General features: G+C 39.6%; 3 protein-coding genes across 7 annotated transcripts in view; 1 reads left to right on the forward strand and 2 right to left on the reverse strand.

The window, feature by feature from the left end:
- The window catches only part of LOC144659757 (transformation/transcription domain-associated protein-like), a 79317-nt gene that overhangs the window by 13171 nt on the left and 42612 nt on the right, over nucleotides 1-23534 (reverse strand). Inside the window, exons 98-123 of one of the 4 annotated variants that reach the window (XM_078520254.1) lie at nucleotides 23231-23348; nucleotides 22734-22846; nucleotides 22551-22662; nucleotides 21588-21688; nucleotides 21132-21242; nucleotides 20711-20834; nucleotides 20426-20490; nucleotides 20241-20328; nucleotides 20074-20134; nucleotides 16822-17031; nucleotides 16331-16362; nucleotides 16064-16205; nucleotides 15465-15604; nucleotides 14897-14996; nucleotides 14334-14541; nucleotides 14023-14112; nucleotides 13450-13552; nucleotides 13141-13248; nucleotides 12875-12982; nucleotides 12364-12438; nucleotides 12154-12195; nucleotides 11632-11847; nucleotides 11315-11456; nucleotides 11023-11219; nucleotides 10611-10725; nucleotides 8589-9597 (exon numbers count right to left, since the gene is read on the reverse strand). The exons of the other annotated variants lie outside the window; for them this stretch is intronic. Of the exons in view, the coding sequence (XP_078376380.1) occupies nucleotides 9488-9597; nucleotides 10611-10725; nucleotides 11023-11219; nucleotides 11315-11456; nucleotides 11632-11847; nucleotides 12154-12195; nucleotides 12364-12438; nucleotides 12875-12982; nucleotides 13141-13248; nucleotides 13450-13552; nucleotides 14023-14112; nucleotides 14334-14541; nucleotides 14897-14996; nucleotides 15465-15604; nucleotides 16064-16205; nucleotides 16331-16362; nucleotides 16822-17031; nucleotides 20074-20134; nucleotides 20241-20328; nucleotides 20426-20490; nucleotides 20711-20834; nucleotides 21132-21242; nucleotides 21588-21688; nucleotides 22551-22662; nucleotides 22734-22846; nucleotides 23231-23348 (3031 nt within the window). The 3' untranslated portion in view covers nucleotides 8589-9487. Of the gene's footprint in view, nucleotides 1-8588; nucleotides 9598-10610; nucleotides 10726-11022; nucleotides 11220-11314; nucleotides 11457-11631; nucleotides 11848-12153; nucleotides 12196-12363; nucleotides 12439-12874; nucleotides 12983-13140; nucleotides 13249-13449; nucleotides 13553-14022; nucleotides 14113-14333; nucleotides 14542-14896; nucleotides 14997-15464; nucleotides 15605-16063; nucleotides 16206-16330; nucleotides 16363-16821; nucleotides 17032-20073; nucleotides 20135-20240; nucleotides 20329-20425; nucleotides 20491-20710; nucleotides 20835-21131; nucleotides 21243-21587; nucleotides 21689-22550; nucleotides 22663-22733; nucleotides 22847-23230; nucleotides 23349-23534 lie in introns of those variants that run through there. 4 annotated transcript variants of the gene reach the window in all.
- LOC144659768 (E3 ubiquitin-protein ligase ZSWIM2-like) lies at nucleotides 27-5417 on the reverse strand. Its single transcript, XM_078520269.1, has 8 exons — nucleotides 5268-5417; nucleotides 4292-4368; nucleotides 4114-4154; nucleotides 3030-3246; nucleotides 2346-2466; nucleotides 1949-2070; nucleotides 453-537; nucleotides 27-152 (listed from the first exon to the last, which is right to left on the reverse strand). The coding sequence occupies exons 1-8, from the start codon at nucleotides 5415-5417 to the stop codon at nucleotides 27-29; spliced, it is 939 nt and encodes a 312-aa protein (XP_078376395.1).
- Nucleotides 5615-8725, forward strand: LOC144659765 (protein FAM221A-like). Of its 2 annotated transcripts, XM_078520263.1 has the most exons (6): nucleotides 5615-5770; nucleotides 6029-6202; nucleotides 6289-6547; nucleotides 7008-7182; nucleotides 7550-7698; nucleotides 7948-8725. In XM_078520263.1, exons 1-6 carry the CDS (start codon nucleotides 5694-5696, stop codon nucleotides 8140-8142), a joined length of 1029 nt encoding a protein of 342 aa, XP_078376389.1. In that variant the 5' UTR covers nucleotides 5615-5693; the 3' UTR covers nucleotides 8143-8725. The 2 variants fall into 2 exon arrangements, with proteins under 2 accessions (XP_078376389.1, XP_078376388.1); XM_078520262.1 differs by lacking the exon at nucleotides 5615-5770 and having other exon boundaries at nucleotides 5799-6202.

The raw sequence follows: 23534 nt of genomic DNA on the forward strand, positions 1-23534 counted from the left end.
TATAAATATAATTGTCTCTACTGGTCCTACCTGTCAAGTTGTAGCAGCAATTCATAATCACCGTCAGAAATGTCGCGGTTCTGTAAGTCACTTATGACTGCATTTGGTAACGGTGTGATTCGTGAAGCTGCATGCCAGCGTTCACTGGGTTTCTAAAAATAGTTGAAAAGATTGGTGTGGGATTACAGCTTTCTTAATCTTCACAGAACACCAATTTTCACTTGAGACAAAAATTTTAAGGGTGGGTCTTACTTAAGACTCCGGAATTCAAAATATTGCTGAGAAACAAAAAAAACAACTGCCATGGCTAGGCTAAACTTTGTTTTTGATGGCCAAACAGTGCGGAAAATAATGTTTGATGTCATGCATAACTTAACCAGAAACTTTTAACAAAAGGCAAAGATGTCAATTTGTGTCCAGTTATTGATTTACACATGAAATGTATTACTTACCTGTCTGAACTGGAAGTTGTGTTGCATATGGGTATCTGTTGCAAAGCATGTGTGACATAGGTGATAATCTGCACAAACAACACACCTGTGAAGAGATGCACATTCATTAAGAAGACTTAGTAACACAGTTAGGACCAGTTAGTCTTTTGTCTGATTCATGTAGACTGTTCACAACATCTCTATTTTTTCAATGCAAGAAGAATGCAGTAAGGAAGAACTGTGAGTGAAGTGACTGATGTGAGCGCAAGGAGTGACAGGGTGGGGGGGGGGGGGGGGGGGGGAGGAAAAAGCAGACCAGTGTGTAAAGGGAGCCCTGTCTGATATAATCCCAGGGTTAGTGATTTTCCTGTCTGGATAGTGGCTTAAATACATGACTTGCCTGGTAAGCAAGTAACATTTTTGGACTTTTTAGTTGGAAAATGAAGTAAGCTTCAGGGTAGCACACTAATGATGGATCCAACAAGGGGCAGCTTGGAAAACCCATTTTATTAAATTTACACCCTGCAGATGGATCTGTTCAAACTGCATGCCCCATTTTGCGCACTCTACTGATTGTGCTTACTTCCAGTTCTCTTGAAGTTGTTTTTATTTTTAATGCTTTCGATGATCTGAGATTATCTTGCAGCAGAAAACAAAACAGACTGCCTTGCAGGTTAGTACATGTTTGCTACAAGCAGGGCTGTGGAAAGCCAATGTCAACCATTTTTGTAGCTTGACTTCTCACAAGCTAGGAAGGACATACAGTGTAAGCCAATTTTCACAAAACTTCATGTATGTGTTTTTGATAATATGGGTTAGATTTATCTTTGCCTTAAAATTTTTCAAACCAGTTTGATTTTTATTTTTCATTGTTTCACACATTGTATTCATTACACATTGTATTCATTATCATAATCAAAAATACCGGTATATTGTAAGTCCAGTTTTATCATTTGTAGCCATTTTTAATAGTAACTTAATTAATAAGCATTTTATTGTAAATAATATCGTATTTTAGCATTTTATTGTAAATAATATATTTTTAGCATTCTAATTATTTTAAGCTGAGGGCCCCAAGTTTATCAGTAACTTAAGTTACTGTCACGGGTCACCCTCATTAAATAAAGTCTTTCACTTTCACTTTCAGGGAAATAAAAATTAAACTGGATAGAAAAAATTTGGACCAAAGAGAAATTTTAACAACATGTGCATGAAGAAATGTGTGGTTAAGCTTATATATTGGTAGAATGACTAATACAATTACAGGATAGAACTGTGTGGTTCATTAGCCACTGAACATTTCGGGGCTGTGCTCTAGCAGTGCCCAGGTGCCTCAGGTGACTTACTTTTGCCTTCAGGCGACACGTATAACTTTTCTATCATGAAAGCAACTAAGAGCTGGGCACCCAAGATTTCTTACAGAAGAACCTTTGGGCACCCTGCAATTATTCTAACAGCCACAGCTTTGCATTTTCACTTAGCACATCATCATGTGAAAGGACATCTTTGTTTCTCACCTGTAACATTTTCCTGCTATAGGACACACTCTGCACCTTTTACAAGTCGCCCCAAGGTGAAGATCTTGTCTTTCTGCCCTTGTTTTACGTCGAGATGATTTATGAAACTCATCCATCAATTCCTTACAACAGAAATATTATGATATAAAAATTAATTAGAAAAGTCCAACAGTTTGAAATAAAGGCTTCACAATCCTCAATTTCTAATCTAAATATAAAATGTTTACCAGAAAAAAATATTAAAGGATTATGAATTAATCAATTTAAGTACAAGATAGAGTTTCCTGCCACATGGATGGAAAAGATGACTGATCCTCAGCAAGTAAGACAATCGCGGCAGCAGGAAAAGGATTTTAAATCAAAGATCACCATCGGCTTTAATTACCAGCTTAATTACCTGAAAAGATCCAAAGTCCACTCTACAGAGAGGACATTTAACAATTTTTTCGCCAGTTGAGCGTTGATGTTCAGCCCAGATCTTCATGCATTTTATATGCACACTGTTACCACAACCATACCTTCAAGAGATCAGAGAGATGCTTTGTTTGTAAATCAGAACTTTATTTAATAATTGAAGGAGGGGCGTGAATAGGGGTTTGCAAATCCCAGTGATCCGTGGATTTTGGCTTAATTCCATGTTCCACTATTTTTGTTCAAATTTAAATCCGCATTGCATGAAAACTTTGTGTGGATTAGTTTTACTGCAACAGACATTAGATGTTGTTTTTAATGCCAATTTTTCAAGAAGTTTCATTTCATTGCTTGTTTTGTGACAATTCCGCCAACATACCGACAAGGACTGACCAGAGTGCGATCCGAACTTTGTTTAGTTAATAAATTTATGATCCGAACTTCTTGACATGAAGAGATCGGAACATGGCCAAAATCCTTAGCTAATCCACAATCCACTGTATTTTCAAAATCACTGACTTCGCTAAGTTTATCGCAAAAATCCACAATCCATGAGGTTTTAAATGCCAAATCCATCAATCCAGGAACCTATTCACCCCCCTATTGAAGCTTAAAATAAACAGTGTAATAACTCTTTCACAATATACTAGAGTCCAACTTGCAGACTTACTTGCAATACGTTAATGGTTCAGGCTTCTGTAGAAACTCATCCTGACAAATAGGACACACATCTTCTTCATCAATTTGTTTCTGTTTAAGTTTTTCTCTGTCATCAGAAGAAGCCATGTCCTTCTCAGATTCCTTTCTCTTTGTTCTGTTTGATCTTGAGTAGCCTCCTCTCATGACCTCATTTATCTCACGCTCCACCAGTGACAGTTGAAAAATAACTAAAAGTCAACCAAGCACATTTATTTACTGGTAAAATTGTTGACTGAAATATGTCTATTACCGGTATTTGTTCCATATCTTACAGAAACTGGACATGAGCTATATAGGTTATGAGGGCTTCCAGTTACTGTAAGTATTTCTGATGTAACTCTAGGAAGGTACAGTAACTGTAGAATCCTGATATCTCAAACCTCCACTCCCAAAAATACCGGTAAATGAATCGAGAGGTTACAGAAATCAGGGGTAAAATTACAGAGAAGTACTATCCTGACCAGTGGAAATGAAATACCGTTGGGTGCTTATTAAATTTTTGGACCTTGAGGGTGGGCGCTTATTCGAGGTGGGCGCTTATTCGAGGCTGGGCACTTATTAAATTTTCACCGCTTGTAGCAAGTAGTACGTTTATTTTGCAAGAAAACAATGTATAATAACTTAACGTGAAGGTGTACCAATGCTGAATTTTAAATGTTCATTGAAAGTTTTAGTAAAAAAAAAAAAAAACTGACAAAAACTCGGTCTTCGGGGTAGTTTCTTAGTAGTACTTAGTCAATTTAAATCTCAACTTCAACAATAATCAAAATTCCCATTGTGCTTTTTTTAGGGGGTGGGGGTGGGCGCTTATTCGAGGCTGGGCACTTATTTACTTTTTCTACCTACAGGGTGGGTGCATAATCGAGGTGGGCGCTTATTCGAGGTTGGGCGCTTAATCAAATAAATACGGTAAAATTGTTTGAGAATTCGGGAGTTTTGAGAAGCTGAGGGTTCAAGAAATCAGGATAATTCTACTGTACATGACAATGTGTTTTCTAATAAGTGGGTGTTTTAACAGCTAAATCTTATTTCTTCTAAGTTTAGACATTACATACTTTGATTTTCTTTGGGTACTCTGAATTTCTTGAGAAGCACCCTGTGTAAAAATAAAAAAATAAATACCAAAGACATCAGCCAGTATCATTTTTAGGGCTAAAATTTAAGGCACAATAATTATAGACTTATGTAGTATTTTATGTAGGAATGGAGTAGTAGTCCAACAGGTCAACTTACCAAAGAATGTGCATACATAACTCCTTTTCCTTAGTAAAAGTTTGGCAAGTACAAGAATGTTGATCACCTAAAAACACCTAAAAAAGAACAGGAAAATATCTATACATCAATCATTTAGTCAACTCTTGCAAAAATGGACACTGTTGAGGCCGGCTCCAATTGTTCGTCTTGGAATGAATGTCTTACAGGGAGTTTAGTTACAGAAAATGACTAAAAAATGCACGAACAGGACCAATACCAGGGAAAATAAGTTGGAAAATGTTTTCCTATGATTATTGCATTTGACACACTTACGCCATGACTACAGTGTGAATCGCGTCATGTTAGTCAATAACCTACCACATCTTTATGAAAGATGTGCACATGTGTTAATGGTCCTAAGTCATGTTGTAGGCCTGTTGTAAGCTTGTTGCATGGGAAAAAGTCGTACTGTGTAAATCGGCCCCAATAGAGGTGTCATGTCAACATGTTACAAAATAATGTAATTACTGCAGATGCAGATTTAAAATCTAAAGACGAATAGCGACTAGATTGATACAAAGGAACAGAAAGTCTCCCTACTCGGTGTTGTCAGACAAACTGACTATTTAAGTTTATAAACACTAAACATTTTGTAAATAAAATTGTGCAAAACAATGACGATAATTTAAATTCATTGTTCCGCGTCATTCATTGTAAAAAAATGGACAACAGTTATGTGCATAATGTGCTTTCAAGTGTAAACATAATGTAAAGTGCATATCTGAGATCTAAGATCTGCCGTGTACCCTATAAAAAATTCTCAAGCTTACATTCAGTTACATTGCATCACGTTCAGGAAGCAAACTGCACCGTAATTTACAGTTGTTTGTACGAATTGAAAATTCTGTTTTGTAGTCAAATGTCAAAGCTAATCGTCATGTAACACTCGATAAATAAATTAAGTTAACACAGTTACATTGCTAGTGATAAGAAACTGCTGTTAACTGCAGCAAACCTTAAATTTTCGATCCAAACCATCTTCCTTCAAAAGAAACCCAGTCGGGCCCGTCTCACGCAGAAGGTAAATTCTAGCTTGGCTGGCTTCTTCGATCCTGTTTGCAACAACATCTGGACAAAGTCTTCTCCAAGGAATCCGTCGAGCCATACCACAGTGTGTTATTTATTATAGTTTTGGTTATTTCGAAAGAATATCATAAGAAAACCAACTTCATCCTCTGGCATTTGAATTTTGCAAATTTGTTTTTGCCTCGTATTCACGCTTGCCTGGCAACGATTTCTACAGGGGAAGACTGGATCTAGTACCTGAAGGACATTTCATGTCGCTCATATGACCGAGATTTCCGTTGTTTTAGAAACGAAAGAAGCTTTCTCGTTTTGTTCCGACTCCTTGTCTGTAGGTTGACTTCGTTTTGCATTCCAAATGGCAGGGAATCGAATACATTTAAAACTGGATCATAATGCTGCAGCTTCTATTGATCAGTACTTGGAATACCGAAGGTATGGGGACTCAAATTTAGAGTAAATTGTACCAAAAACATTTGGCAAGCTAAACTACCTGCAGTAAGCTTATTAAATATGCAAGTACTAAACTCTTAAGATAGACTTAAAGTTCTTTAAGGTTGATCGAGGTATTATAGTAATCTGCAGTTTTGTGGGAAAGTGCATTGAGATGCCGCTGCATTTGCAGTTTAGAATTTTCTGTAAAAGAAATTCACGACTTTTTAGTTTCTTCTCAGTAAAGATTTTTTTTTTCAGGATTGTTGGGGACGATGATGGTGGAAAACTCTTTACCCCTGAAGAATATGAACAGTATAAGAAAAATGTGCTACCCGTGAGAATGAAAAACAGGCTGTTTGTTAGCTGGACAGCACCTAACGGTATGGACTGTAAGATGGTCGGCCCAGAAACAATGTGTTTCTGTAATCACAGGTAAAATATTCAATGATATAATAAATTTAAATTTTGTACATTCATGCAAGAAATACAAAAATAATAAAACGTTTTGCAAACCCTAGGTACAAGCAACATAAAACTGATTATGAGACATTACCGCAGACCAGACCTATTCCAGTTCCTTGTCGAGTTAGTGGCTGTAAATGTAAGAGCTACCACTATGTACCAAAGAACGGCACTCAGCCAATCAGATGTCAGTGTAAGCACTTTGCTGACGATCATTCAGAAGTGGTACCATACAAGTGCTCAAAGGGCTGTGCCTGTAAGAAGTTCACAAGTTCCTACACTTGTGGTTGTGGACAGCCAACTTATGCTCATAAGGTTGGTGTAGTTCAGATCAGTTATAAAGTATCTTTGAATTCATTGAAACCAAAGTTCTCTCTGCCTCTGTGGGCAAAAGAAATTTCAATAGCAGAAGTCAACCATTATCTTCTGACTCACATGTATACCTACTGTCACATTTAAGTATTGTAGAACATGGAGACACAACCAGTCCCCTTCCCCTCCCACAAGAATTTGCTGGCCACTCCACCCCCTTCCTGAGAACAACAAAAAAGTCACTTGAGGCCCAACTTCCCCACCCCACCTACCCACTGGCTTAGTGTTCCACTGCTGACATATGGCCTACTCTCCCCACTGGCCACAATCCATATTATTCCCTGCCAAACAGTTCCACAAAATTAATGCTGACACAATCACTTTTATCCAAGGTTATCACTCAATATCTACATGTACACGGGACTGATATAATTAATACAATAAATCATTTTTCATTTTGCAGACACTTGTAGAGACAAAGGAAGAACGGATATCTCGTGGCCACCCAGTGGGACAAGATGTGCCTTACGCTGCTATGGGTGGAATAACAGGTTTCAGTTCACTGATGGATGGCTACATGCGCTTGGATGACAGTGGAATTGGGCCGCCGCCCTTACATATGTTGGAGCAGCCAGTAGGTAGGTGGTAACTCCAATCAAAAAGAGATCAATGATTCTTCATGTCTCTGGGAGGCATGGTGGCTTAATCGTTAGCGCGCTTGATTCTGGACCGTGGTCTAATTTCAAGCCCTGGCTGGGGTCACTGTGTTGTGTTCTAAGGCAAGACACTTTACCCTCATAGTGAATCTTTCCACCCAGGTGTATAAATGGGTACCAGCGAAATAATGTTGGGAGGGGGGTACCTTGCAATGGACAAGCATCCCATCCAGGGGGGAGTAGAAATATTCCTAGTCACTTGATGCTATTGAAACCGGGATAAGCTCCGTCCCTTATTTTTTCATGTCTGCCCTTGAAAAGCAGCTTTCTTACATTCTATATCTTCTAGGGCCTGATGATCATCCATTCCTTAGAGCACAAGCTGGTATGGCTGGGCTGTCATTGGAGGATGGGATGGGGGGTAGCACAGGGCAAGTGGCACGCAGAACGACAGAGGAAGAAGACATGGCTTACTTTGAGAAGCGATATCAAGCAAGGGTGAGGCTAATATTTGACTACATCTAGGTTTCCAACGAGACTTATCAAGGACCCAATGATTAGAGCAACAGAGATCATTTAGCAGTGTCAGTTCCAAATTAATATAAGCTGACATGTAATTTTGCCAATTAATACAATGCAGAAACCAAAATGCTCAATAAGCACGTTGGTACTGTCACACTGTATGCATTACAGATCTGTTTTAATCTAAAGTTTTAGCCTTCAAATATACCGTTACTGTTATTTTAGCTGAAGGCAGAAAAGGAGCAAGCCAGATTGCAAAGACCACCTCAACCAAAAAGATTGACAGCTGCAAGCACTGGGCAGCAGAGCACAGGCATTGCTGCCAGGAGGACTGGGCCAAGTAAAGCAACATCAGCAACCAAGCCTGCTGCTTCTTCCAGAAGCCCTGGAACCCAGACAAGCAGGCAGAGCAACAAATGATGAAACCGAACAAAATCAGGAATAAATTACTGGAGCAGTGCTATGGCATTGAGTGTGTCAATATGTAAAGATGCGATGAGACAGTATCAAGCAATACAGTCAATTTGTTTTGGGTCACACAGTGTGGCTCAGTCTCGTCTCCAGGCCAATTTTCGCTATGCAATTGAGCGGAGGAGGCTTGGAACCGAGTGCGAACTCTCCCGACAAGCTTGGTGGGTGACCTCACATCCAAACTCGCTGGGGACGTGGCTGAGTGTGGCTATTTGTTCTAATGGCATCACAAAAATGTGTATTGTAAAGTGGGCATTGTCCCCAAATCATTGTCTTGTGGGATAACAATAAATGGAAAACAACAGTCTGCAGTCCGCGGAGGAGTAACGTTCCATGCTCAGGGAAAAAAACGTACACACGCAACAAGTAAAAACAGCAAACAGCAATGCACAGAGTGGGGATATGGCTGGACTGTTTATTATTTAAACCGTACATACACGTGCATTTCTACTGGGTTTTCATAACTTATTTTTTAATGAAAAATTTTAAATTATACAAAAGAGTGAAAATAAAAATCAAAACAAAGGAAATTTACAGTGATTAAATTATTGACTATTACATTTTTTGACATCTACTTTACCAGCAAAAGAAATGATACTATAATGTATGAAAGCACAAGATAAAACAAGCAACAACAAGTAATCAGCTTGCATGTTTCACCCCCTGTATAAGAAATCCACGTGTGCAACGAAATGCCTATCTCGTTGGTCAGGATATTATGCTGTTGGGCCATAATAAAAATACCAACAATGCTTGTTGCTAAGTATTAAAAAAACAGTATCGCCACTTCTACAAATGTCATAAATATTTCCTACAATGGGTACGCAATTTGTTCTCATTGAAACTACAGTTACAGTGTCAAAAGATCCATCCATAAACAAGCCTGCAAATAATACACAGAAACGTGTAAAGGGATCTACACTGTACGTTCTCTTTTGTTAAGGTATATTCAGCCGTCTTTCGCGAGCTACAAAATTACCATCAAGAAAGCTGAAAATAATGGCTAACTAAGGTAAAAATAACACTAAAGAGGTGTAAATAAACCGTAAGCGAACAAGGAATGTTAAAGCTGACGAAGGAGACGGATTACGAAATATTGTTTGAAAAAACTTGAAAATGGTTAGTGAATGTTTTCAAGATGAACCACTCGCGGCATAGTCCATTCATGATTATTGCTCCTCTTTCGTTTTTCTTCTTGAAGAATTTTTCTTCTTCTCGATAGTACTTGGATCCAGCAGTAGAGTATGATGATGGCGAGTTCATTTTCACCATGCACGTGAGGGTGAAAGGTGTTCTATAGCCAAGGATGCCAGGCAGGATCCATGCGGCACAAGTTATCAGGACTCGTGGCCGCAGCTATCAGAGTTGTCACCTTGGTTTCACCTCCCTCGTACTGAGCTAGGTCTGAAAAGATCAACACATGATATTTACTTGAGTAAGTGATATAGACTTATGAGAGGGTTAACGGTCTATAGCGAGAGTATATGTGTATATAAGAAATGATGAAACGAACGAGCATTTGATTGTTGGAGGAACAGAAGGCAAGAATGACAAAGGCAGAACTTAAGTTACAAGCAAGTCATAGCGATAAGAACGAGCGGGGAAGGGTGCTAGTTTTGGGTTGTACTGCGGCAAAAAAACCTTCTGTAAACTAATCCGTCGAAGCAGAAACGTGAACAGTGGTAAGCGCGGGTAATCAAATAACTGGCGGCAAGCGCCGCGTTGCACGGTAGCCGTGAACTGGGTCCGGCTGAAAGGGCCGCGAAGGAGCTGGCTGCAAGTGAAGTGATTTCAGAGAGCCTCTTCACAGGGACTATGTCACGGATTTTTGAGCAGCCAAAATTTATATTTGTGTCGCTTGAAACCTAGAAATAACAGTCCATTTTTATTGAAAATTGCTATATTAGAGCACTGAAACTGTTAACTAGCATTATTAGCTGCGAATGGCGCGGATGGAAACGGATTGCAATTTGAAAACGTGAGGCAAACGTTTTCAAATTGTTTCCGCGCGTCTTAAAAAAAAATATCGATATTTATAGCCGTAGCTTGATTTCTATCCACAAATTAAGGTTATATCTTCCTTTAGATGTTCAAAGATATTGTTTTTATGGGTTAGGTTGGCTTCTACTCATTTCAGAACAGTTTAGACCAAAAATCTTCGAAATCTCCGTGACATAGTCCCTTTAACTTCACAGGCTAGTTGCGCGGTAAAAGTGGCGTAAGCCAAATCAGGATTAGTTTACAAAACAGCAAGTATGTTACTACTGTGTCAAGAATGTTACTACTGTGTCAAGTATGTTACTACTGTGTCAAGAATGTTACTACTGTGTCAAGTATGTTACTACTGTGTCAAGTATGTTACTACTGTGCAAAGAGATGAGTTTAGTTCAATTTTAAGTACGTCTTGCATCACTTACTTTGTAACCTTGTCGTGATGGCGGTCACTGCTCCATTCACGAGTGTTATCAACAACTCACTATCCATGTCTGTTGGTGGGTTACTCAGGGGGAGGGTGTGGGTCTCGTCTTGTTTCTACGCCCAAAACAAAAGTGTGTTAGCCGCGGACAACGTGGTTTTGGTTTGAATACAAAACTTGAAAAGCACTACTCCAACTCAACAGAATAAAAAAACAAGTTACTCCGTGTTACAGTAGAAAACACACTTGCTTTGCTACTCCTACTCGAACAATAGGACATCCAAAAATTGTTTGTTAGGTTTTCCCATTAGCTCACACATGCACAAAAAGCATTGAAATTTCTGTGAATAACCCACTTCAGACATACATACATTCAGACAGTATACACTCAATGAAGTGGTTTAATAGCTCACCTTCTTGTGCCAGGCAATCATCTCGTCTCGTAGTACGGCCCTCAACACGCTCTGTACACTGAATTGAGGCTCGGCTAAACACCGCGCGGCGGATACAATCGCCGCTGACATCACTCCATTCACACCAACCGGCGTCACGAACTCGGCAATGTTCGGAGTCAGTCGGAAAGGTACGGCACGGTTCGCGTCCAGTTCACCTTAGATGTAAGAGTAGCAACATCAGGATTAAATGCTCGTTTTCATTTTCCCAAAAATAACCACCAGAAAAATACTGAGGTAAAAAACCCCCTACCTTTAGAATCGTCAACTTCAAAGCGACTGTAGGAGATCGTTAGTCGGCCCGAGTCTTGCGCGATTTGAAGCATTTCTGGTCCCAGTCTTGTGAGGTGTAATGTGAACTCGGCAAAACCCGACAGAGCCAGTTGAATAGAGAGCTGGGTAACAACAAAAGTTATCATTAGTTTTTTTAACAGAGTTTTGGCAAACAAGCCAGGGACCGCGGAATATTTCCGAAAAAAATAGACTTTCTAAGAGAAGAGTCTCTAAAGCCCCCGAACGAGAAAAATGCTTCGCGGTCCCTGCAAGCCACACGTGAGATCTTTAAGGTACCTGTTTCCTGAAGGTCCAATAGTCAGAAGGGTCCTGATACGTGTACTGGGCCCATTCTTTTAGGAGAATTTCTGGCACTAACGTGAGCTGCACCTCTTTAAGAATGTCCCTTAAGACCTGGTGAGTCACCTGACAGCCACGTGACTGCACGGAAGCGAGGCGCTCGTAGTACAAGGCAATTGGTGCATCAGATTCTATGTGCTTCTTGTCGCAACGCTACATGGAAAGAAAATGGGTACAATCAATAAACTAGTCTGAAACTTGATTTTCTCTGTTAGACTTAAAGCGAAAGCGTAAATACAAAATAAATTAGGCATACATTTGGCTTATGAGAGGTTTAGAACATTTTAGCATTGCTCCAAAGTGGAAAATTCCCGAGCCCTCTATTGGCTAGGTCGACTCACCCAAAAATGTTCATGTTAGGTATTCAAACTTTTCAAGAACCGCGCTTTCAACCGCAGTGGGAAAGCGAGACAACTGCGGAGTGAATGCGGTATGGCACACTTTGTGGACCTAACTTACCTCAGTGAGAACTTCCCTGAGAGAAATGAAAGATGGGTTGTCCTGAAAAAGAGTAAAAAAAATATTAGCGAAATAATACCACCATTGGGTCGTCTGTTAATTTACAGGATAACCTTAGGAGGACTTCGTAAAGCTTATTCTCGCTGACCTTTAGTATCTTTTATAGCGTTGTGTGACTTTCTATACAATATTGCGTGACATGTGACTTACCTCTATGAGTCGCATCTGAGGTGAAACAGCAACAACACGTGGGACGGTGAATAAGAGATGTCTTTTGCAGGACTCCTAGAGAAAACAAACAAAGAGAAATAAGACTTGTTTTAATTTATTCTCGTGTCTGAAATCGGCAAGGAATGCCCTGAGAATATGAGGGGTGGTGTAGGTGCGACACACGGTATGTCCAACAACTGGCACTATAGAGCGTTTTCATATGATGTCACGGCAGCCATATTGGTGTTCCAAAACAAAGGAATGGCGGCCATATTGGTGAACCAAGCCATTCCTCCGGGAATTAAACTCTATTTTTATGCAAAAAATCTTTTGTTTTAGTAAACCAATATGGTCGCTGGTTTCGTGAGTGAAAACGATCAATAGGATTTTAGACCACATTGATTAATTCATTTGGTAGGGGATGGGACTAAAGAAGAGTGTAGTTCTACAATCATTCCCTCTTCAACTGTGACATGAAACAGTTTAACATTTCCAACTAAATTATTCGCACCTTTCTCTTCTCTAAATAAAGATTTAGAAGCCTCAGCAGTTGAAGAATTCTCTCTTCTCTTCTTGATTCTGTCATACAAGCATCGTTCACCACAAGGTACGGGTAAATCTGAAAAGAATTCAAATGTCTCAGTATTTTTTTGCTTTCTTCTCTTTGTCTCCTGTTCGAATTGCAATGTTGCTACAGAATAATTTAAACTTGTAGCTAACGAATTGAATATTGTTTATTACAAGTTTCATTATCAATGACGTCGCATGCGAACTTACCTTTCCGTTGTTACCCCGGATGTAGAGGCGCCTTGCAGAAAAGTTGTGTTTCTGTACGAGTTCAACTCGCGGCATAAAGCGAGCGATTCTGATGTAGTATGGGCTATGCTGTGGGGAGAATGACATTGGATATCAACATTAACTATTCCTGGACTTAACTTGAACTGTCTGAGCACGTCTTTTAATTCACTAAAAAGTAGCTTAGAACCTAATGTACTTGCATCAGACACACGGTGTAACCTTATCTCTAAGTAGAAAGCGACGACAAAGTTTCACAAGGGAAGAAATTACTTTGTAACTTAAACTAACCGTGTTGGCCTTTGGCATAAGGAACTCGCCAGGTAGTTCTACTTCTGCTGTGGATGTGGTGAAATTACTGAGGAAGCGACATCTCTCTTCCAGAAGAAATGAACTATAAAGGAACAGCGAGTTTCACAATTAGTTTCGTCAGGACCTAAACAAACTTCGAAAAATCTATGCTTATTTGATAGAAATTTGTTACCAATATTGAAACGCAGTTCTAAAACTAACACCAAACATAGCAAATCACTGCGGCTGCAGCAAACCAATCGGAACTCGAAGCAGAACTATGCAGTCAGCGACCAGCGCGGGAAAACGTCTAGCCAGTGGCAAGGAGGGGAAACTTGTAACCGGCGGCAAGCGCGAGAAAAATAGCGCAAGCCATCTCATGATTGGCTTAGTTTTTACATCGGATTACTAACATTTTCTTAGCTCATAGTACGTTACAGACGTTTTTTACGACCAAATACGGCACTTCGTAAAAACATAAGTTCTTTGATAGCCGTCAATGGGAAAGCGCCCTTTACAAATTACATTATAACAATTATAAACCGCGATTTACTGTCTACTGGCATGTCTTACTTTGGGAGAAGTTTTGCTTTTTCCTCGAGAATCTTGATCCATTTCTTTAGCTTCCCAATCAAATTGTGAAGTCCCATGGAGCCTGGTTGACTAAAATATAAAGAAATAGATAGGATTATACCAACAACCCCTTCTTCCTGAAGGCTTTTTTTATGCAAAAGACAGATTAAGGTACGTCAAACACTTTAGAAATGCTCTGAGGTGGTATTTGTGATGAATCAAAGAAGATACATCCTTGGAATGACTTGTTAACTGGTGAACAAAAGCGAAATCTAAACGCTGATATCAGCGACACATTTCATGCAGCTTACCTGAAGTCAAAATCGATAGAGAATTGTTCTTTCAGTCTCTGGAATACTGGATCTTGAGCCGTGGCCTGGGCCCTTCTTGCCAGGGACTCGGATGCAGCCGATGAAAAGGTGCTTGATACACTTGAGGCCGACTCAAATCCGATCCCAAATGTGCTGACTAACTTCTTTACAAAGCTTAACGTGTGGGGTGTGATGCGGGCTGCTGAAACTGTGTGAAAAAGAAAATGTTTTATACACCACACCCTCTCCATCATTAAATAAAATTAAAGAATACATTTTGTTACCAAGGAACACGGTATCAACGAAATAAAAAAAATCAACCAAACATAATAATTATAATAATGTGAGAACCTACAAGCTTCCGAATCTAATTATCCAATCAGAAAATAGCAAGAGCACTAACGTCAACATGGCGTCACGAGCATACGTCATGTTACTTAGCAACCATTCTCTGAGGAACGCAGGCTCAGTTAATTCCCGGGGACAGGTTTAACGTCAAAAAATATATCCTTCCCAAGGCTGGGGTAAGCAACAACAATAACAATAACAAAGGGATTGGTTACCATCTCCTCTCGTCTCAAACGCCACTTGATAACATTTTGTGAGTCCCTGACGGAGCTGTCTGAGTACCTCTTCATGCCAACACTCTCTGAACCATACCATCTATGACAAAAATAACGGTTTAAAATCAGATATACTGCTAACTTACTGTTAATACACAGTCAGGGGATGTAAGCAACACCATGTTATATAGTTTGTTGTGTTGGTGCAATTTATAAAAGCTTATTGTAATTTGCTGATTATAATTAATATACTGCAGAACAGATTCCTAACACTTTTTGTGCGTGTAAGGCAGACTTACAATATGACGATATACGATTACGATACGATTAACCAATCAGCGGTTATGGTTGTTGAAGTATTACCGCTAAGACAAAGTGGTCGTAATCTCAAATCGGTATATATAGTTTTTGAAAGTTGCCAAATAATTGCGAAAAATATAGCATGGCAACAGGAAACGGCAACTACTTTTCCTAACGTCCAAGTAGAGCAATTACTTTTCTAAAGGTCCTGGTAAAGTCTAACCGTTATCAAGTCGTGAAATTACACCCAAGGAATCTAAACCCGTACCTGATCAACTACCCCTTCAAGGGCTGAGAGAAGAGTCGGATGAAGGTCCCTCAGCAGGTGCATTATCTTACTACAGCGCCACATCTGGGCTGTGGCTCGGATCGCTCCAGGGTCGCTCTGACTGCTGGCTGGCGCTGGGCCTGTAGACAACACGGTGCACACATTAACACTGAGCAAAAACACTTCCACTTTCTGCTGGCGTTTCTGAGCAATTTTTGTGACGCAAATGTACAAACCCAAATTATCCAAAAAAATCATACGTCAATCATAGTCAATTCACTTCAAAAGTGTCATCTTTACCCTTGTCGCGTTGGGCGAATTTTATTTTAGCTTTCCTTCGTAACACAACATCATGCCAACATGGCGGCTCTAAACCTTCTCCTTTCTCCACGTGTTCTCGGGAATCCCGAGTGACGTAATACACGCGGAACTGTACAAATGTTGCTTTTCGTGGAGTGACTTCTCCATGACAACCCTTCAGTTGAAGAATTAACACCCGTTTTGGTTGAAAATCGCAGGCACTCGGTCAAATTGCTGGTCTCGCGTGGGGTGCCCATAATTATCTTAATTTTATTGTGGGACGCCTATAAATATCTTACCAGTTCCCTGTGGGGTGCCTGTTGTTGGAGTTGTGGAGCTGGCGGTCGTAGAAGTCGCTGCTGAGCCTGCAGTAGATGCTGGAGCCTGTTCAGAGGTAACCGGTGTGGTTGGAGTCGTCGCTGTCGGAGTGGATGGTGTTGTCTGAAATGAAGAACAACGCAACACTGGATAAAACAACGCAACGATAATGATTCCAGGACATGAACTAGAATAAGATAATCGATGACTTTTGAAGAATAAAGTCAAGTAATTAACATTGTACTTACTGTGGTCACTGTTTTGGAACTTGCTGCTTCAGCTGGAAAAAAAAAACACGTACATTTAACTTATAATAAATTAAAATTCATAAATAACTCCTAAGCAAGACAACAAAAATAACTTATTTATCCCTCTGCCTCAATGAAATTTCTTCATGGTAATTTTGACTAAATCAGTCACGATTTTAATTGGGCTTTTGATCGGAAAATGCTATTTCAACAGTTTGACGATATTCATTCCGTACACTATAAACGAAGCGCTAAGTGCATGGCACGTTAACATACCAGTTAGTGATAAATTGAAATTCATAAATGACTCCGAAGCAAAACAACAAAAATAACTTAGCCCTCTGCCTCAATGCAATTTCTTCATGGCAATTTTGACTAAATTAGTCATGATTTAATTGGGCTTTTGATCGGAAAATGCTATTTCAACAGTTTGACGATATTCATTCTGTGCACCATACACGAAGCGCTAAGTGCATGGCACGTTAACATACCAGTTACGGAAGAACTGACTGGTGTTGAGCCCGCAGTTCTGCTTGCTGTTGACGAGGCTATTGTACCGGTTTGTCCTGTTTCTGAACCCGTTGTACCGGTTTTAACAGTAACTGGAGTCGTACTTTGTGATTCTGTGGAGGCGGTGCTATTGCTGCCTCCTGTGGAAGTCCGCTGACTTGTAATGACTGCTGCAGCGGCCTCCATTTTATCTAAAATGTTAAAAACAAAGCAGTTTGGCTACTTTTGACAATTGATGTGTTACAAGTTGTCATCAAAGAAACAAGAAGACAGAACCTTGATCAAGCTACGAGCGAATCAGTATTACACTGTAGATGGGAAGAACAGGCGGAAAGTATAAAACGAGCGGTAAAAATAGGCGCCTACAGGCGCGTGTGACTACTGCTAAGACGATGAAAATTACAAAAGTAGAATTGGCATATATATGCGGCTATATTTATTGTAAAACTGTCGGTCAGAGTGTTATATGGTGTATAAATCAGTGGTAATCAGAAGATAATAGGAAGAGTCTGCATATGAGCTAAGTAGCCCATCAGGCTGAAGCTTATCCCGGTTTCCTTAGCATTTAACTAGAAGTTTTTCTATTCCCCCTGGATGGAATGCAAGTCTATTGCAGGGTTACCCCCTAGCAGTCAATTTGCCAGTTCCCATTTCATTAAACACCTGGGTGAAGTGAGACACCATGAGAGTTACGTTTCCTGCCCAAGAACAAAACGCCGCACCAGAGCTCGAACCCCGACTGCTTGCAATTGATCAGTAGTTCAGCACACTAACCACGATTAGGCCACTGCGCCTCCCACAAAAGTAACCAGTAATCGGCTCCAAAATACAACCCAAAAATTATTGGATAATCAAAAACAGTTTCAATTAATTTAATAAACTTTAATATCAAACAAGAATGATACAACAACTTAGTGAGATCTATTTAACAGAAGTTGCTACATCGTTATTTTGTATATCTATAGGTAACAAGAACAGAACATAATTATTCAAAGCATTGCAGAACAATTCATATTTGCTTTTGGTTTGCCTTTAATAGAAGCACAATAGGTTTGGATTTCTCGTTTTCTGATCTTAAGAAGTCAAGTGGATAGTGTTCAGCTACATATCATAGTATCTACAACTGAACCCATCAAGATATTATTGGTGTTTGAAAAGGTGTCCGCGTTGAACTTTTTAACTTCTATACAAATGGGTTTTTCTTTTTACTGTAATCGGTAAAAACTTCACACTTTCTTGATGAGAGGCACACTGCTCTGCAGGTTATTTGTTTGTTCATTTCCTTATAATTGGCGATCAAAGAACTTTTTTTCATTGTATACACTCGAGAAAAACTGTGTTTGTAACCGGAAACTTTCATTCATCTTCTATGCCTGGAAGTTGTTTAATTACCTGTAAATACTTAACTTAAATGATTTGCAATAAAGAAATAATTATTGCTTAATTTAGTAAATAAAGGTTGCAATATTAGTAAAATATTACAATTAGAATTACAATTAAAAAGCGGATATTAAGACTAAAATCTCAAATAAAAGCGTACTGTGGAGTTGTATATATGTAAAAGTACTTGTATAAAAGCGATTGCGTGACTTGAACTTCAGGCTGCGAGGGCTTGAATGATGAACACTGTAGTTTATCGCTTATTTGATCGAACTACCACGGTTTACGATCATTATGTTTTAATACATCTAACAAATCACAGTTCTGGAGTAATTATTTTTTAAAAAATAATTTTCGTAATGATTCACCTCAGCTTTCACATCGATAGTTTCTCGATCACTAGAAGATTTAATTCGACAGTAGAGATCAATAGCAGGCACTTGCTCAGATTTGTTTGCAACGTAAACGGACACAATATTATATTATTATACACTGGTGTCACCAGCTTGATTTTGATTGGCTATAAGCACGCAGCTAATTCTTGCTTGCTGTTTCTCTTACGTCATACCTACAGACATTAGATTTTACATATGTAGAAGTGACGTCATACCTACAGACAATAGTTTTATGCATTCAGATTTTGCAGATTTTGTGCAGGTTTTGTGCGCGCTCTTGTCTTTACAAGTGCAGCTCAGGAATGTGCATAATAAAACAATTATTGGATTCGGTTTTCGCATGATAGCGATAATTATCAAGGCCTCAGTTTCTGTTATCCGCCTCAGCCTTCGGCTTCGGCAGATAACAGAAACTTTGGCCTTGATAATTATCGCTATCATGCTCAACCTCATCCAATAATTGTTAATTATTACCATAGTGGGAGAGAGGATCATGTATTCCCCTAAAACTTAAGCGCGAAATATTCATCCGCAGTGGCTAAATTCTCCTAAAGAGGGGTTCAATTTCTTCACACGAGGCTAATGTACTTTACAATTATGGAGTTGGAGTATCGGCAAGCGCACGTGTTGTTTATCACGCGTGGTCAAATCAGGTTAAAATACAATACATATTCGTCGCACACTAATAACTGGTCGAGCTAAAGGCATAAATGTACTCACCAAACCTTTTATCTGATCGGTTGGAAGCAAATGTGAACGCTATGTGATGTTGTAAAATATAAAAACACTTAACTCGCGATCGAACAATCCGTTCCAAAGCTGAGAGCGAAGCGAAGCCGAGAAATTTGTCGTATACTTTCTATACCGACCTAAAAGCTGAAAAATTCTCACGAAACCTTTCATCTGTTCGATTAGAAACAAAATACGAAAGCTGTGAGAGGTGAATGTTGTAAAATATAAAACACAGACCTCGCAATCGAACATGTAATCGATCACTACAAAGATGTTCGTTTGTCATCGTAGACCATCGGTAGGCCATCGTTGTTACGAAGTGTTACCGAAGAGACTCACATATCTGTATTTCTTTGTGCTGATTGGCTCCGAAGTATACTCTATTGTTACTTACTTACTTTCGGGACGGACATGACAGCAATAGTGACTACTGGCGCATGCGCAGTAGTCACAAAAACGAGGAAACACGGAGGAAAGCGCGGGAAACCAAGCAACCAGCGGAAAGCGCGGGAATGTTGCGGAGGCCAAATCACGATTGATTTTGGTTTTCAACCTGATTGGCTGAAATGAAACATCTTTGATTTGATTGGTTAAAATACGCTGCGCGATTTTCTTTTACCTCACATGCTCAAACAAACAAACAAACTTTACAGGTGAAAAAATCGCTCTATCACCTACATGGGCAACTTATATCAGACCGAGTCCTCAGTGAATTAGAATACTTACGTCTCTCTCGTTGCTCAATCTTCCATGTTAGGTACAATGTTCGGATTGGGAAGTACATGGCCTACATAACGAGAAAATACGTTACAAACTGACGATAAAACTGTTATTGCCACCTAACCAAATAAATGAACAGGGCAATGAGTTAGTAGAAAGTGCAGTCAACTTACCTGAGGATGAACTCTGCCAATGTTACAAAGAAGATTCAAGATCTTCTGACCTTCACGGCGAACCAAACATGTCAACAGCTGAGGTATCCTACAACGCAAAGAAATACATGAAGAACAGTGATACACAGAAGACCATACAACAACAAAATTTTACTAGTGAGGAGAAGTGAGCTTATGTTACATACCAGGGAAGCCAATGAACCGGGGGGACACCAACACAGTATTTGTCCACTGCTTCAGAGATAGACCCCTGTAAAATACAAACCAAAGCTTTTAGCATTATAAACATGATGAGAAATGTAATAATCAAACCCACCCAAGCCGAAAACAACAGTGTTTCAAATTGTAATATTAAGAGTGATCAGTGGCCTGTTACCGCAAACAGTGATCACTGAATAACAAAACCTACAATTAAATCATTTTTCCAATATCAAGTTAAATAATAAACACGACATCGCTTCATATTAGACCTTTTCGTCATCATAAGTCATAAGCCAGATGGTCCGTGCCAGATACTTGCGGCACTTGGCCTCATTCTGGTGTCTACAGGCGTGAAGATAACAAACAATGGCGGACACACCAAGCTGCATGTTCCTATGGCAACAAGTTGAAAACAAAATAGAAATACGTAAGCACTGTAATATAGATTAAAGGAAGTCCTAGGTTAAACGTTCGAATAAAAGATGTACAGTAATTTTAAACTGAGCTGAAATACGAAGTTTTACAGACAACATTTTCTTGCAACTTGTCGTGCAACAATGGGATAAGGGGAGAAAATATTGCCCGTATTATATTGCCCGTATTACTCGGACAAATAGCCGTCCCTTTGTGAACTGCTCTGATCGTCATTTACTGACGTGAACTCAACCATATCCAATATCCATTTCTCACCTCTCCAGCACAAACAGCCCATCAAGGTAGTCTCCCCACAGGGCCCAGGCCTTCACAAGTGAATCCTGCATTTGAACGGCTTGGGAGAAAGCTTTGTTTGCATCTTCAGACCTAGGGACGCACGACAAAACAGTCTAACAATGTAACATGAAAATATTACATTATATGTAATGTTTGCGCAAGCGACACATGTGCGTAACAGTTTTCACTTCTCTATGAGAATGAGATGTCTTTATCCACCTTTAAAAAATTGCGTAAAAAATTAATGCCTTCAACAATTTTTTCAAATTTTTTATAATGAAGCAATGTTTAAGAAACGACCGGTTATTGAAATGATTTACATCTTTTGCTATCCCTTTCCACGGCAAACTGTTACGCCTGAGACAAGCTTGTCAATTAACTTCCTTACCCCTCCCTCCCACCATTTTCCCGTGCTTTTTCCTAAGGTTATTTTACCTGCCAATATGTGCAAGGAACATTCCTTTGAGAGCAAAGAACTCAGCCGTCATTTCCTTGGAAAAGTATTTGAGATTCGTGGACTCAATGACCTCAAGACCCTGCAAGAATACACAAAAAACAAATTGAATCTTTGTCGGCTAGTTTTGGACGTGAGCCATTTTCGATTGAGTGTCGTAAAACTAAAACCACAGAAATCACTCTGGCCAATCACAATGGACACAGACAATCCAGTGGACCAATCAAAACTCGAAGCTATTACATATAGCCGACACGAAGCGCAGGAAAACGTGCGCGACCGAGTCATGATTGGTTTTGGTTTTATTCCTGATTGGTCGAGAAAGTGGCGCGAGTTTTTTTTAAACCAATCATTAAACTCAAGTGAGAACCGCTCTATAGTGTTTAATTAGGAAGAAAAACATCAAAGGACCCAAAGAGGTAATAATAAAGCAAAAAGGTACACGGATGGTTGAGATTGGGCAAGATTGAGAAGGATTACTGACGAACGGCGAAGATACACCATTAAGGCTGGTTATCATATAATCGCCCCGATCGTTTCTATCGCCTCTGTCACTTCAAAAAGTTTGCTTGCGAGCGGGGCGATTATATGAAAACATTACACAGACGATCGCTAACGTCTGCGGCGAGTGGGGCGATCACGATCGCTTGGATCGCCCGTGTTCTATCCTTCTAGCTTTTATTTTCCTTCTTCGCCGTAAAACTGCAATAACTGAGAAGATAGAAGTCCACGAGTTTTGTTCCTTCATTGAAGGCTGCCATTGTGTTGGATTTAGGGCTAAATTGATTGTTTTTCGTAGGTCTTCGCTCATACCAGGCGATCGGGACGATCATATGAGAACCCGCGATCGCTTCCAATCGCTTCGATGCGATAGAAACGATCGGGGAGATTATATGAGAACCAGACTTTAGCTACGAACTCTTGTATTAATGTTACCAACCAACCTCTTGTAACTCCTGCTTGCCCATGCCGCCAGCCATTTGCAGATAACATTTCACCTGTTGTCTGATCTTTTGGAAACAGTCCACGATAGGAACGCTGGGAATTGTGTGGATTCTAGAAAGAAAACATCGAGTGAGTTTACTGTTTGTTTGTCATGTTTGCTGGCACAAAGTGTCCACACAAACCTGCTAAGCGAGTCCAAGCAGACTCCCGTCAGTCCTTGCTTCCTGGCTATGTAACCATAATGAATAATGGCCCAGGCGGAGGCGTGGACACCAAGCATGGAGTGGTTACTCTGCTGCTTTAAAAAACAACAACAAGGTTAAACTGTGGAGCAAGATAAAAAGTTACTTAGCTATCAAGGAATGCTACCTAAAACACAGACTAATTGCAAAATATGGGTTGAAGGTTACAAAGGGAGTTTGGAAAGATCAGCGACCAATATCTGTCGTGAACATCGAATTCTACGGGAAATAGTCCAGTGGATCCTTTGGATGGTAAGGTATTGCAAAGGAAGATAACTGACCGGAAAGGAAGATAACTGTGTATTTACTGACCAGAAAGGAAGATAAGTGTATAATTACTGTCCAGAAGGGAAGATAAGTGTGTATTCTTTAACCAAAAAGGGAAGATAAGTCTGTATTTACTGACCAGAGAGGAAGATAAGTGTGTATTTACTGACCGGTTCGTGCTGGGCTTGACTCTCATATGCCGCCACAATGGCCTGATAATGATGATGTCTCCACATAAACACGTCACTCCAGTGTGATAAATTGTCTGATGGCATGGGAAGGCGATTTCTAAATGTGAAAATTATAAGGATGTAAAGCGATTTTATTCGGGAAATATGTCTAATATTGTAATAACCATACTTTAAGTAATTTCCACAGTTGGTCTATACAAATTTATGACATAATTATACGAAAGGGAAATAAGCGAAGGGCTGTAGAAATCGATGTAATGACCAAAAGAAAATGAGCTGGTTG

Source organism: Oculina patagonica, chromosome 7, assembly GCF_052425735.1.
Source record: "Oculina patagonica isolate OP01 chromosome 7, crgOcupat, whole genome shotgun sequence".
Taxonomy (NCBI): Eukaryota; Metazoa; Cnidaria; class Anthozoa; order Scleractinia; family Oculinidae; genus Oculina; species Oculina patagonica.